Source organism: Tupaia chinensis, unplaced genomic scaffold (assembly GCF_000334495.1).
Source record: "Tupaia chinensis unplaced genomic scaffold, TupChi_1.0 Scaffold000221_1, whole genome shotgun sequence".
Classification (NCBI taxonomy): Eukaryota; Metazoa; Chordata; class Mammalia; order Scandentia; family Tupaiidae; genus Tupaia; species Tupaia belangeri.
Window position 1 is genome coordinate 1664049 of NW_006159696.1, and position 15450 is coordinate 1679498.

The window sequence follows — 15450 nt, forward strand, 5'->3', positions numbered from 1 at the left end:
TGTTTTCTTCCCCTTCTGAGACCTAGCTGAAGGGCCGCATCGCGGCAGCTGCTGGAGTCAGTTGCCGAAGCCGAGCCTGGCCTGAGTGGAGCCAAGCCTGCCCCGCCGAGATGACCCTGACACTGCTGCTTGGCCTCGGGGGGCCCCTCTGCTGGGCGCTGCTGGGGGTCTGGGCCCAGGCCCCTGGATCCACGCTCTCTGATCAGCACAGCCCCGGGTTGCCTGGGGACTGGATGGCAGAGGCTGAGACCACCAGCTGGGACTCTGCCAGACGGTAAGGATTAAGCAGATCTCGGTCACGACACAGGGTCTGAGGCCCAGCTGAGCCAGGGCAGGGCCTCTCCAGACCTTGGTACCCACCTGTGAAATGGGCAGGTACCAGCTGGAGGTTCTGCACACAGCCCGGGCCCAGCCAGGAGGAGGGCAAGCGCTTGCCCGACCCGTGTCAGGAAACGGACCTGGTAGCGCCCACCGCCAACCCGGCATGGGCACTGGGCTGTGGTCCTGGAAGCTGTCTCCGGCTGGCCTGGCTATGGATCCTGTCCTTCGAAGGAAATCAATTCTGAAAACCGAGCCCAGCACGGCAGGCCCAGCCCAAGTCATGAGAGGTAGATCTCCCGGGAGGGGACTTGGCTCCGAGTGTCTGGGGCCTGGCCCAGCTGAGCAGGGAGCAGAGGAGCACCCGCTCCCCAGAGCCCCGAGCAGGGGTGGGCGTGGCGGGTGGAGGCATCCAGTGTGCTCTGCCTGGTGCCCCCGTGAGACCATCTACGGTCTTGTTACAGGACTCAGAACACTGTCAATTTGTCCTGGGTCGGGGACTGTCCTGCTAAGGGGCTGGGCCTGTGTGTCCTCCTCGGGGTCCGAGGTGGCCCTGGACCCTCATCTCTAGCCACCACTGTCCCAGCAGCAGATGCCATCAACTCGGCGGGCACCTCGAGGTCTTTTTAGCCAACCCCCTACCCCCCCCACCCCACTTACAGAGGACAAGCTGAGCTCAGAGAGACTGAGCATCTTGTCCCGGGCCACACAGAAAAGCAGAACTGGAACGGGGCCCGAGTCTGGCTCCAGAGCTCACACTGGCCCCGAGTGGACTCTCCCCGTGCCCCGAACACGAGAGGTGGTTGGCCGCCCGGGGCGCCTGTGGGTGAGGGCCGCTTACACCACCCAGAGCCTCCCACGGGGATGTATGCAAGTCACCGTTGCGCTGGTCGGGGGGGGGGGCAGGTCTGCGTGGACGGGCCGGCTCCTCTGAGCTTCCAGGGGAACCGTCGGGCTCTTCCCCAAAGCGGGTTTGGCCAGGGAATGGCGGGAGGGTGTGTAAATAAGGGCAGGGCCGCTGGGAGGTGTGGGGGGCAGTGGCCCAGGCAAGAAGCCTGTCCTGCCTACCCTCAGTTCCACCCAGGGCTGGGGGAGCAGGTGGCTCTTGGGGGTCATCCAGCCACCCAGTTCTGACTCGAGGACCAAGGACCAAGTCTTCCTTCCCAAAGCCATTGGCTCGGGGCTGAGTCTCTGGGTCACCTTCCTCCCTTTGGTAAAAGGAAGACGCAGGGACTCCAGTGGCCAGGAAAGAGGAGGGGGCGCCCTCTTTCTCCCCACCCCTTGGTGGGGGGGGCAGCCCCAGAGCGAGGGCCAGCGGACTGCCCGGAGCTGCCCTTCCTTGGGTGGTCTTAGAGTGCCCAGGCTGCCCAGCAGCCCTGAGCCTGGGACCTCCACCTGCTGGGGTCCCCCTCCCACAGCGGCAGGAGCCACGATGCTTCGGCCAAGCCCAGACATCCGGAGAGGCTGGTGAGAGAGGAAGGAGAACGGAGCTCGGGGCTTCCGGGGCTGACTCCGCCCCTGAGTGACTGACACGCCAAGGACAGCACCTCGCTCCCAGCAGCAGGGGCGGCACGGCAGGCCCCCGCCAGACCTCCCTGCCTTTGCCTTCACCCGTTCCCTGGCTGGGCAGGACAGGGCAGGCCCCGGGCACAGCTCCTGACCAGACCCTTGGCAAGGAGAAACGTAAACCGAACAACTGGCGGCTGATGCCCGGTGGCCCAGACCACAGGTCCCCGGGCTGGGGGTGTTGATGGCTCCCAGCCCCACCCCCAGGCCAGGCCAAGCCAGGGAGCAGCAGGCCAGCGAAGGGCATGGCTCTTTGCTCTCCCTGGCTCCAGTGGTGTGTTCAGAACCTCAGCCAGGACCTGCTCCGAGTCTGCAGTAGGGACCGTGCTGAGCCCCAGGCAGGTTGTCTCACCACAGTTATTGTCATGACGGCTTGGCAGATGGGGACCTTCTGAGGCCACTGAGCTCCTGTGGGACCGAGCAGAGGCCTGCCTCCACTGGACTGCAAATCCCAGGGGCCCTCTGTCCTGCCCCAGAGGGCCCCAAGGCCTGTCAAGAGCAGTGGGGGGCGAAGCTGCCCCTGGCAGCCCAGCTGGCCCTGGTCACCAGGGTCCGGCTCCTCCTGACCCTTAGCCAGGAGCATTTGAGACTTCTGCAGCTGGGAGCTTGAGACCAGAGGAGTGCAGTGTACTGTCGAGGTCACACAGGGGCCCAGGCTGTGCCTCTGCACCTGCTCCTGCCGGGAGGTGGGGGGACGGGCCCAGGGCGTGAACAGGGAAAAGCCCCCTCTGGCTGGAGCTGAGACTCCCAGGCCCACACTCAGGGAGCCCTGCTCTGGGCTGCAGGCCGAGTGGGCCTCAGGCTTCTCTGCCAAGGCCCCTTTCTGGCTCAGGGATAGAACCCTGAGCTTCTCCCCTGGGGCTGCGCTGATGGCTGGGAGAACGCAACTCCTTCCCGGGGCGGGGTCATGGCATGCATTATGCAGGCCCTGCTTTCCTGCTGGAGGCTCCAGGCTCTCTCTGCGTCCACCACACCCCTCTCTCTGTGGGGGAAGGGCCTTGTTAAAGGTCACCTGAATCTGGAGGGGGGAGGAGGGAGGCCAGGCCTCTGGGCTGCTCCTCTTTAGAAGCTCCGCGGCTAGCCCACCCTCCTTTCTGGGATTTGGCATCTGGTTGGGGCCGTGATGGTCAAAGTAGGCCACTGGGCCCTGCTGGGCTGGCGCCTGTGGCTCACTAGAGCACTGGGAGAGGGGGCACCCAGCAGGGTCCCGGGGGAGGAGGGCACAGAGGGAGCAGGCCCGAGCTGGGGGGCAACAAGAACAATGGGGCTCTCAGCAGGTCGGCAGGGGCACGGGCGCCAGGGCCTGCAGGGAGCTGCCAAGAGCGGAGGAAACCAAAGCAAAGGTCAGGAATGTTCTCAGGGCACTGGGGCCAGCAGCCTGCTCAGTGCCAAGGGCGGGGAGCGTGGGTAGTGAGAACGCGGCCGCTGGAGGCCAAGGTTCGGGCAGGTCAGAAGAGAAAGTTCCCGGGCAGGAAGGGTGGGCAGCCCAGCGTCCAGTTCCAGGAGCTGGAGGTGGAAAACCTCGGTCATTTCTGGCAGGCTGGGCCAGCCCCAGGGGCCCAGGTCACAGGCCAAGGGCTCTCTGCAGGGGCCAGAGGCTGTCCAAGGAGGGGAACTTTGCTCAGGGAGGGCACTTCTCAACCTTGGCATGCAACGCCTTGCACTAAACCCTCCCTGTTGCAGCGCGTCCTGCGCACCATGGTGCCAGCGCCATCCTCGGCCCTCACCGCGAGATGCCGGTAGCACAGCCATAAATGTCCCCGGCTATTGCCCAGTACGCCTGGCCCAGGTCCCCATGTCCCTCACCTGTCTCCCTCCACAGAGAACCACCGATTTACGGGGGCGTTTCTGCCCTCTAACAGGCTGTCTGGTCCAGGAATCCCCACAGGCCAGGACAGACATCTGGGGGCGGTGTCTCCCAAGCTTCCCCGGCTCTGGGCCTGACTTCCACAGCCCTGGGCGAGCTGAGCTTCCTTGTCCCCCAGCCTATGCCCTCCTTCTACCGTTTCCCAGTCCCTCAGGGCAGACTGCTTTGCTCAACCCGGCGCCATCGCCCATCGCCCCGTTTTCATGACTTGGTCTTACAGTGAGTTTTGTCTTTTGAAGCGTTCTTGGCTATCCACCTGCATTTTCCGTTCCAGACGGAGATGGCTTTTATTAATTTCATTTCAGCTTCATTTTTGCTGAGCTTACACACTCACAGGCGGGGTCAGAAAACCACGACGAGCCGGCGGGGTCTGGCCCTACAGTGTTCTCAGTGTGCTGTCAGAGCATGGCCAGGCTCCGTTGTTTACGCGCCATCAGCGAACGCTTTCATGCTATGACGGCAGAGTTGACAGAATCATGTGACCTGGAATGCCCCAAATCGGGCCAGTGTCACGGGGTCCGACCTGCACAGTCACGCATAAGGCCCTCACTCCAAGGGGCCCCACTCTTGGGTCAACTCTGCTGTCTCCACCTTGAAATTGTTCATAATAGCAAGAGGCCCATGTTTTCAGATTCCCCCCAGGTCTTGCTGACCACGCTTACTGCCTGTCCTTTTTCAACAGGGTGTTTTCCCATTTATTTGTGCCTTGTTCTATTTCTTTTTCTGAGAGGGAATTTTACTATAGGGCGTGTGTGTTCTCCAGAGAGACAGAAAGCAAGAAATCACCCCCCAGTCTCCTTTTGGGATTTTGGGCTCACACACATGGGCCTCGCATGAATTTTAAGCCGTCGGGTCTGGGACTCAAATAGCAGTTGACTACATGAGAGTCCAGTGACATAACTATCACTCCATCTGCTGGTCCCACTACCTGCCCCGTTAAAGGAGAAACTTGCCAACCTGCGTGAGAGTCAACCAGCTCTACAGGGTTTGCAGAGGTCAGCAACCCCAGTCCACTGTGGTCCCTGAAGGCAATGACTGTCAGCTCTCTCTGGGTGACTGTCTGCATTTACTTCTGTACCTCATTCCTACCCTGTGCCACAACCCCAAAGCACGTGCATGTCTGTGCACAGATATGCACGTGCACACACACACACACACACACACACACCCTCCTCCCGCGCTGCCAACTTTACGCCCATGTTGCCTGTGCGCTGCTTACAGTGCTGAGCCTTGAAAGACGCTGGGAACCTTCTCCCCTGCGTACTCTTGGTTTTCCCTGGGGTTCCCCCACTGTCGGTGCTGACAGCTAAACACCCGAGTATGGTAAAGCACACAGTTTAGGGCCAGCCAGTGCTGTGACGGCGAACACAGCTGGACCCCACTTGGCTGACGATGCAGTTCAAGTCCCAGACAAGTGACTTGAAAAAAACACACCAGGGCCAGCAGGCGGTGTGGAGGTTGGGATGCTGGACCCCTCGTGGCTGACTGTGTGGTTTGAGTCCTGGACCCAGGGGCTTTGAAAAAATCAAATGGAATGTGTGTGAGTGCCAAAAATTGTGAGGAGACGGGAGGAGAAGGAACTGAGGCATGGCCACCCCCCAGGAGATCTCCCTCTCTGTCTCTCTCTGGTGAGCACGCATGTCCTATAGCAAAAACTAAAACTAGAAGAGAGAAAGAAAACAGGCTCCAGGAGCCTGTGCACACATGCCTAAAGTCCTGAGGGGAGAATGGAGAAGGAACCGCCGCAAGGCCACCCCCAGGAGAAGGCGCCTTCTCACTTTACCTCTCTGTCTCTCTCTCTTTCTCCAGTGAATACGCATGCACAATAGCAAATTAAAAACAAAAGAGGACAAAGGTTTATTTTTTCTTAAATAATTTTTTTATTTAACTTTATTTCTTTCTTTATTTAAATTTGATCAGAAAGGGACAGAGTAAGAGAGAGGAAAAGTGAAAGAGAGAGAAAGCAAGTTGCCAGGTCCGGGACTTGAACCTCAATCGGCCATAGTAGCTCAGCACCTCCCAGCCCCAAGCAGAGGTTTATTTAGCTTATAGTTTTGGAGGTCCAAAGTCAAGGAAAAATATCCCAATCTCCTTCCAAAGGCCCTACATCTTAATTCCATAGTTGGATTAGATTTCCACTGTCTAAATTCTATCCGACCTAACTTCAACACATGAATTTTGGGGTACACCCTCAGACCATGGCACCTGGAGTAAACAGTCTTGCTCTTCCCCTTTGCTTTGTTCTCTGTATCTGCCACTAACCCAGTTCCAGACTCTCGGCCCGCTGTCCGCCTGTGTTCTCAACACTCTCATCCACGTCAGGTCTGGCAGCTGCGCCTTCCAGAGATGCCCACAGCTCTCCCACAGCTCCCCGGGTGTCCCAGTCCCACAGCTCCCCGGGTGTCCCAGTCCCACAGCTCCCCGGGTGTCCCAGTCTGGACTGCCCTCTGCCTACCGCCCAGAGTTGTCCTGGGCTCCCTTCACCCCTTTCTGTGCGGAGCCCTTTTCCCGATCCCGTGCTGTCTCTCGCTCCTCTCCCTTTGGTGGCCACCTCCTTTGCTCAGGGGTGAGCCGGGGCTGCGCCTTCAATGCCGGTGCTCAGGCCCCTTCCTCCAAGTCTCGGTTAATGGCCTGGAACGGGGCCCAGAGAGTCTTATTCTTAAATGCCACACGCTGGTGTGGGCGAGACTGCGACCGCTGTTCACGTAACTCCCCGACGAGCGGGCCGCGGGGGTGCTGTTTGAAAACGCCTTTAGGGCCAGCCCAGGACACAGCTCAGGCTTTTCCAAGGTGACTTGTTTTGTTTTTATTCGGAATGTTTTCCACACGCACGCACGCGCACGTGCACACGCATGCCTGTTCCTGTTCCTTGAGTGTAGAGACCGGTCAGCCCGGGAATATTAGTGCATAAGCACAGTGCCAGGGAGCCAGATCCCACGGGGTTCAAATCCCAGCCCTGGCAGCTTGGGAGACATGATAGGCGTGTGTCCATACATGCCCCAAATTGTGATGGGGTGGCAAAACGGAGGGGAAGGGATTGTGGCATGACCACGACCCACTGGAAGGTGCTGTCTCCATCTCTGTCTCTGTCTCTCTGTCTCTGGCAAGTGCACGTGCCTTCTCGCAATAAAAAATTACCAAATTATAAAAGAGAGAGAGAGAGAGACTGTATTCTGTCCCTCCTGTTGACTGACGGGCTGGGTACAGGAGTCTAAGTTCAGTAGTTTGAATGCCGCGCTGCACTGCCGTGGAGAGCCGCAAGGCCAGCGTATCCGTGTGCCCTGACGTCTCCCTTCGAGAGCGCGGAGAGCCGTCTCTGCTCCGACTTGCAGGGTTTCGTGATAATGTGCATTTCCGTGTGAGAGCGTTTTCATCACGCCTGGGCACTTATGCGCACCCCGATGTGGACTCCAAGCCCTTCCTTTCAGGAATTTTGTCATCAGTGACTCCCCTCTGTTCTCTCTGGAACTTCTACTATCTGGATGTTGGATTTCTAGAACTAGCTCTCGCTTCTCTTTTAAAAACATTTTTGTCAGAGGGCGCGTGTGCTCACTGGAGAGAGAGAGAGAGAAAGAGAGAGAGAAAGCGAGAAACCGCCCCCCGTGGGGGAGGGTCATGCTGCAATCCCTCCTCCAGCCTCCCTCCTTTCAGGATTTGGGCACGCACATGTGCCAGGTCTGGGACTCAAACCACACCGTTGGGGTCCAGTCGCCTTAACCACCAGGCCACCCACTGGCCCGGGTTCTCTCTGTCTTACCCACTCCCTCCTACTTTTTAGCTCTTTGCCTTTCTTACAGGGAAATGCTTAAAACTTTACTCTCAAACATTTCTGTTAAATTTCTACGGCTAGTTTTTGTTTGTTTGTTTGTTTGTTTGTTTGTTTTTGAGAGGTTTTTGCTATAGGGCGCGTGCCGGAAAAACAGAGAGAGACAGAAAGTGAGAAATCACCCCCCAGGGTGGGGGGATGGCCACACCACAATCCCTTCTCCTCCATTCTCCTCTCGGGATCTTGGGCATGCATGTACATGTGCCTGGCATGAGTTTAAGCCACCGGGTCCGGGACTCGAACTGTGGTTGACTACATGGGAGTCCAGCGACATAGCCATTATGCCAACTGCTGGTCCCTAAATTTCTACTGTTAGGTTTTAAATTTCCAAAAGTTCATTTGTTTTTGTTTTTATTCTGAATGTTTTCCATGCACACACACAAACACATGTGCACACACATGTGCACACACACCCACGCACACATGCGCACACGCACGCAAGCATGCACACACATGCACATGCACGCACACATACACACACACAAGCATGCACACACATGCACATGCACGCACACATATACACACACACACAAATATATATGCCTGCTCCCGTTTCTTGAGTGTAGTGACTTACCAACCCGGGAATATTAGTATAAATTTTTGGAAAGTTTTGTTCACCCCGCAGTCTTGTTTTTTTCCAGGTTAAGAGTAAGGTTGCTGGGACCAGCGAGTGGCATGCTGGTTGAGGTGCTGGACTTCCACATGGCCAACTGCGGTTCAGGTCCCATACCCGACAGCTTGCCTTCTCATTTTCTCTCTATATATGGTGAGTGTATGTGCCCTATAGTAAATCTAAATAAATAAATACATTTAAAAAAAATAAACAATTCTTTTTTTTGAGAGATTTTTGCTATAGGGCATGTGTGCTTGCCAGAGAGACAGAGAGACAGAAAGTGAGAAATCTCCCTCCCAGGGGGATGGCCCCAACAGAATCCCTTCTCCTCCAATCTCCTCTTGGAATTTTGGGAGTGCATGCACATGCGCCCAGTGTGAGTTTTAAGCTGCTGGGTCCAAGGCTCAAACCACAGTTAACTACGTGGGAGTCCAGTGACGTCGCCATTACTCCAGCTGCTGGTCCCAACAAACAATTCTTTTTTTAGTTTTTTTTTTCTGGAGAGGTTTTCGCTATAGGGCGCCTGCGCTCGCCAGACAGACAGAGAAAGACATAGAGACAGAAAGCGAGAAATCACCCCCCAGGGGGGATGGTCACGCCGCAATCCCTTCTCCTCCATTCTCCTCTCGGGATCTTGGGCACGCACACACACGCGCCTGGCGTGAGTTTTAAGTCACCGGGTCCGGGACACGAACCGCGGTCGACTACGTGGGAGTCCAGCAACATAGCCATTACGCTAACTGCTGGTTCCCTCAACAAACAATTCTTAAAGAAAAAAAAAAAAGAGTGGGAAGGCTAAGAAGCTGCTTGGGAGCGGGCGTAGGGCTGTGGCTTTCTGACCCGTTTGTGAGAGGGCGCTCTGGCTGGGCTGTTTCCCCGGGAGGCAGCCTGGTGTCGGCCTCTCTGGGCCTCTTCCCCTGGGGCTGGACCAGTTTCCTGAGAAGCATTCCCGGCTGCTCCTGGGAGGGTCCCTGCTGGCCGCCAGGCTGCCGGAGCCAGAGAGTGGGCTCCAGGGCATTGGTACTTGGGGTGGAAATGGCCACTCCCTGTCCCATCCTCCCCTCTCCTTCCCCAGCAGTATCCCCAGTGGGGCCTGATGATGCCAGGTCAAACAGCAGCTCCAGCTCGTGTCAGCCCCCTGCCCCCTGCTCCCAATGACAGCCGCCTGTCACCAGGGTCCCCACACAGTGCCCTGAAGGCTCACCGGTGTGGCTGTCTCCCCATGACCATGATCACCCAGGCCCAGCTGCCTTCATCTCCCCCGGGCTGATCCAGCAACCTGTCCCTGCTCCCCTCATCCCTTCCGCACCCAGGACCTGGTGGCTCTCGCGTCACTTCCTACTGAGTTCCCTCCCGGACTCTCCCCTGCCCCAGGACATAGCTGGCATCACTCCTGCAAGTCAGGCTTCTCCCTCCAACCGGCTTCCTCCTGCAGTCCCACCCTGCCCCACCCCTCCACCACGCCCTCCTCCTCGTCTGTCTCCCTGTCTCTGATGTCGCCAGGGCTCTCCTCCTGGGAGTCTGCAGACCTGGGCCCCGCTCTGAGACCACCTGCCCTTCCCGCACCCTGAGGGGAAGCTCCGCTCTGAGCACTGAGCCTGAGCCGGGCACCCCAGAGATGGCGAGCTAACTTGGCCACCGAGGTCATTGCCACTGGCCACTCCGGAGAGCTTTCTCTGGGAGCTGACTGCTGGGGAGGGCCTTTTGACCCCTGGCTCTGACCCCATGGAGCCGCTGGGTCAGTGAGCTGGGGTCGTGTCAGCATGAGCACCCCTGCCCCCAGTACCACCGTGGCACAGGCTGGTGAGGGCAGAGGCGGTGGGCACCCTAGATGTCCAGGAAGCTGAGCGTGACCCCCAGGCCACCCCGAAAGAGCTCAGTGCATTGGCCTCTCCCAGGGAGCAGACTGGGAATGTCCATTTCTAGAAGGGCCTCTCGGGCACGGCCGGGGAGCACGAGCCTTTGCTGCAGCGGGCTCTCTGTGGGTACCAGTGGGGCCGCCAGCGTGGGGCAGGGTCCGGGTGCGTGGTCCTTGGCCACCCCTTGGCGGAGGGCATTGTGATGACCACTGTATGGGGCGGACATGCAGCCACAGTGTGAAGGGACTGAACCCAGGACTCTCCAGCTCCTGCAGCACTAGGCTGTCTCCCTGGGACCAGGACAAACAGCGAGAGCCCTTCTGGTTCCGTGGTAACCTGGCTGTGTGACACTGGGAGGCTCCTCAGCCTCTCTGGGCCTGCCTGGGGAGGGTTCGGGAAGGCAGGCCCCTCCTCACAGGCAGCAGACGTGGCCCAACTGCTCTGGAGCGTAGGGGCGAGTAAAGCAGCAAGGTCTTCTCAGGCCCATGGCTCCCGAGCCCCAGACCTGGGTGGGGGCACTACACTCCTGGCGGCTGCTGGGATCATCCCTGGGGTCCCAGGCACGCTCTCAGCCCGCCCCTCTGGCTCGTTGTCCAGGAACTGGTGCCCCTACCAGAAGTCCCGGTTGGTCACCTTCGTCGCGGCCTGCAAGACGGAGAGATTCGTAGTCCACTCGCAGCAGCCCTGCCCACAGGGGGCCGTGCACTGCCAGCACACCAGAGTCATGTGAGTGGGGAGGGCGGGCCCTGCATGCCCCCTGGGAGCCCCAGATTGCTGAGCGGCCTCCTCCCGCAGGTACCGCGTGGCCGTCAAGCCGGTGTACCAGGTTCGGCAGAAGGTGTTGGCCTCCGTGGCCTGGAGGTGCTGCCCAGGCTTCAAGGGCCCCGACTGCCAGCACCCCGGTAGGGCTCCCAACAGCCCCTTCCCTGAGCTCTGGCCCCAGAGGTCATGCAGCTCCTCTGACCTGGGGTCAATGTCTGATGCTTCTTCTGCAGATCCCATGGCAACCTCTGAACCAGCAGACCCAGGTGACGGCCTGCAGGAGCCCAGGGACAGGCTGACTGACTTTAAGCTCGGTGCGTTGCTCTCCCGAAGGTGCAGGAGGGGCAGTGGGCAGGGCCCACACACCTGCCCTCACTCCCTGGCAGGGCAGTGCCAGTTCAGGAATACCTCGCCCCAGAATCGGAGGACCCCTCCGTGCCACCTCCCCGGAGGGGCCAGGTTCACAGGTGCTGGTGGAGTGCACGCCCTTGTCCTCGACCCCGTGGCATCTGGCACCTTTCTTGCCCCCTGGACCACATAAGTACCCATGCCTGGAGGACTCCTTCCCCTGCCATACTCCTCACCAGTATCAGGGAGTCATGCCCACCTTGGTCGTAGAGATGGCACAGGAGCCTAGCAAGAGGCACCGCTGTGGGGCCTTTTGAGCCAGGCCAGGCTGGGATGGTGAACGCCTGTCTGTTGATGAGGGCTGCTGAGAGGGATGCTGCCAGGCCCTGCACGTCTCTGAGGCCAAGCACGAAGTGTGCCACAGTTGATTAGTCATGCCTGCTGTGGGTGTGGGAGGTGGGCATGGAGACACTGCCATGCATCAGCCTTTCTGGGGTTGAAGTCTCCTAGCACCTGCTCAGAGAAGGCCAGCATGCCTCCCCTGCTCTCGGCCCCTCCCGTGCCCCTCATACCTGCCCAGCTCCAGTGAGCGAGCCTCGACTCTCACATGTGCCGTGTATTCAGCTCACCCAGCCCAGGAGATCCGTGAGGTCATGGCGCAGCAGGAGCAGTACGAGCACCTGCTAGGAGACCTGCAGAACGACGTCCACCAGGCGGTAGACAGCCTCCCGGGTCTGGGGACCATGCCGGCCAGCAACCACACAGCTCCCTCGCCGGGGGCCAACCACATGGAGCTGCGTGAGTGCCAGGCTCTGGGGGCTCAGGAAGGGCCTGGGCACTCTGGAAGGCGGGGAGGGCGTCCGCTCCTGCAGGGCTGGGTTAAAATGTGTGTCTGTTGCAGAGTTTCCCGGCAGATCTTTGGAGCAGGTGCTGCTGCCCCACCTGGACGCCTTCCTGCAGGGGCGCTTCAGCCCCATCTGGAGGAGCCTCAACCAGAGCCTGCACAGCCTCTCCCAGGCAGTCCAGAACCTGTCCCTTGAGGTGGAGGCCAACCGCCAGGACATCGAGAGGGTCCGGGAGAGTGGTGTGTCCAGGGACGCCTTCCAGGAGCTAGGCACCAAGTTCGAGGCCAAGTTCCAGGAGAACGCCCAGAGAGTGGGCCAGCTGCGACAGGACATGGAGGAGCGCCTGCACCAGTCCCTCTCCGCCGTCCGGGCTGACATGGACGCCAAGGTGAAGCATCTGCACAGGGCCCAGGAGCCCCTGGGGGCCGGGGCCAGGCCTGAGCCAGAGAGTCTGCAGGCCAGGCTGAGCCAAATGCAGCGGAACCTCTCCGCGCTCTGGGAGGCCGCCACCCGCTGGCAGGAGGAGGTGCAGCAGACGCTGAAAGACGTGAACGCCAGCCTGGCCCAGCACTCGGAGGAGATCAAGGAGCTGTACTCCGAGTCGGACGACACCTTCGATCAGATCAGGAAGGTGGAGCGGCAGGTGGAGGAGCTGCAGGTGAACCACACGGAGCTGCGCGAGCTGCGCGTGATCCTCATGGAGAAGTCCCTGATCATGGAGGAGAACAAGGAGGACATGGAGCAGCAGCTCCTGGAGCTCAACCTCACCCTTCAGCACCTGCAGGGCGGCCACGCCGACCTCATCAAATACGCCAAGGACTGCAACTGCCCGAAGCTCTACTTAGACCTGGACACCCTCCAGGAGGGCCAGAGGAACACCACGCGCACCCTGGAGGAGACACAAGTGAGCCTGGGTGAGCAGCGCCGTCTGGACGGCTCCTCGCTGCAGGCCTTGCACGGCGTAGTGGATCGCCTGTCACGGGCCCTGGACGCGCACAGGGCGGAGACTCGGCAGGGGCAGGTGGCGGCGGCGCGGCTGCGGACCCAGCTGCAGGCTGCTGGAGGACGCGATGCGGCACGAGGCCGTGCTGGCCGCCCTCTTTGGGGAGGAGATGCTGGAGGAACTGTCCCAGAAGGAGGCCGACCCACTGCCGCAGAGCTACGAGCAGATCCGCACCGCCCTGCGGGAAGCCGCAGAAGGGCTGCGGGAGCAGGCGCTCGGCTGGGACGCGCTGGCCGCGCGGGTGGCGGCCCTGGAGCAGGCCGCGGGTGGCGGCACCCAGCCCGCAGGGCGGCGCCTGGAGCCCGGCCAGGACGTGGGGTCGGAGGAGGTGGACGCCAAGGCCCTCGCCGGGCTGGCGCGGGAAGTCCAGCGCCTGAGCTCCGACGTCCAGCTGGCCCGGCAGTGCTGCGAGGCCTCCGGGGCCGCCTCCCTCAACAGCTCCCTCGGCGGCCTCCAGGGCGCGCTCTCGGCCACGGAGCGCACCGTGGAGCAGCACCAGCAGCTCTTCCACAGCCTCTTCCGGAACTTCCAGGGGCTCATAGCGGCCAATGTGAGCCTCGACCTGGGGAAGCTGCAGGCCATGCTGAGCAGGAAGGAGAAAAAGAAAGGCCTGGAGGCCGCTCGGAGGAGGGACAAGAAGCAGGCGGAATCTGTGGCAGAAGCAGGTGGCACAGGGCTGGTGGCGGGTGCCCTGGGCACGGAGCTGGGGGAGGCAGGTGAGTTCTCCACAGGGCGGGCCAGCCTAGGGCAGTGCTGTCTGCCGCAGCCCTTCTGCCTCAGAGCAGCCCTGGTCACCTCTACTCAGTGGTGACCCATTTTGTCTGCAGGGCTAGGGCCTGGTTAGATGGGCCAGGCGGTGCAGGCAGGTGGAAGAGAGCGCAGGAGCCTGCTGTCAGCGCCAGGACCAGGCACAGTAGGCTTGCTGCAGGGCAGAGGGCCCATCCCCACTCTGCATGTCTTCACCGGCCACTGCGTCCAGGGCAGGATGAGCTGGGGGACCCGTGCACTGGGATAGAGCCCTCAGGGTGAGTGCAGGAAGCCCAGCCTCACAAGGAGCATGCTCTCTGCCAACAGCCACTGCTGGCTGCTCCGCCAGGCCCTGCTGTGCCCTTCCTGGCCTCACACAACGATCGCCACAGCTCGGCAGTGCGCCGGTGACCACCACCCTGTTCTTTATTTTTAGGGTTTTTGTTTTGTTTTCTTTTGCCATAGGGCACTTGTACTCGCTGGACAGAGACAGAGAGTGGCAGAGAGAGTTAGGAGCCTCCCCCTCCCCGCCCCAGGGGGACAGCCATGCTGCAATCCCTTCTCAGCCATTCTCCTCTCAGATGTTGGGCACGCACATGCACCCACCATGATGCTAGCCTCTGGGTCTGCGACTCGAACCACACAGTCAGCCGTGTGGGATCCAGCACCTTAACATCACGCCACCTGCCGTCCCCCATCAGCACCTCACCTGAAACAGGCTGCACTGTGGGGTGAGCTGTTCCCACAGCTGGTCCAGTGGTCTCTGGGCTGCTGACTCTCCCCTTGGACAATGCCCTGGTAGGGGTCCCTGGGCGCCCCTCCTGGGAGCTGGCTCTGAGGCCAAACAGCAAGGATCACTTTCCCTCCCCTCCCCGAGTGGCCCTGAAGGAGATCTCTAGGCTCCATGCCCCGTGACTCAGTCTGCCAGAGGGGCCTTGGGGCTGGGGCTTCGGCCCCGCACACAGGGTGAGCACACGGCCACCATCATGGGGCCTGCACCCTGGGGTGGGCCTGCACTGTGGCCCAGGACAGTGTGGAGCAGGAAGGACGCGGGCTCTGCCTCGTTTGTCTCCGTGTCTTACTGCGAAGCAGAACCGCCACTGTCGTTGAAGGCTACGCGCCACGGTTACCGGCTTCCTGGTACAAGGCCGTCCACACTGCAGGGCCCCGCAGTGCCTCCCAGCTCCCTGCGCTCCCAGAGCCCAAGCCGGGCTTTTGTCCTCTTGTGACCCTGCAGGTCTCAATATGCCGGTGGCTTTGAGTTTGCCTGATGGCTTAGGAATTGGTTTACCACTAAGATATCTTATTTATAACATGTTTTCCTTTTTGTATTCCTTATTTTTCAAGAAGGCTGCAGAGTTTGAATTTTTCACTAATTGAGAGAATTAGCCCTGCAGGGAAGCATGCTGTTTGCACAACCCGTCCACCCTCTGAGGGGCTCCCTGGGCCCGTGGGCTGGGTCAGGGCTCCCTCTAAGGCCACCCTTCCAGGCTCAGGCGGGCGGGCGGGCGGGAGCTGGAGGGGAGGCCAAGCACCGGCAGAGGGCGCGAAGCGCCGGCAGAGGGCGTTGCAGGCTTGCCTGCCTTCGGCTGGGCAAGAGCGGCACCTGCTGGTAGCTCAGGGAACTGCAGAGCCGACCTCCCTTTGCTTAAGCACTCCTACAGGACAGCACAGCCTTGGGAACCCCCAATTCTCT

General features: G+C 60.4%; 1 protein-coding gene across 1 annotated transcript in view; it reads left to right on the forward strand.

Moving 5' to 3' along the window:
* Positions 1 to 22: 22 nt before the first annotated feature.
* MMRN2 (multimerin 2) overlaps positions 23 to 15450 on the forward strand; it is a 21454-nt gene continuing 6026 nt past the window's right edge. The window contains 7 exon segments of the mRNA XM_006147754.3: positions 23 to 274; positions 10647 to 10775; positions 10845 to 10951; positions 11045 to 11125; positions 11784 to 11957; positions 12061 to 13057; positions 13059 to 13723. Coding sequence (XP_006147816.3) covers positions 111 to 274; positions 10647 to 10775; positions 10845 to 10951; positions 11045 to 11125; positions 11784 to 11957; positions 12061 to 13057; positions 13059 to 13723 — 2317 coding nt within the window. The 5' untranslated portion in view covers positions 23 to 110.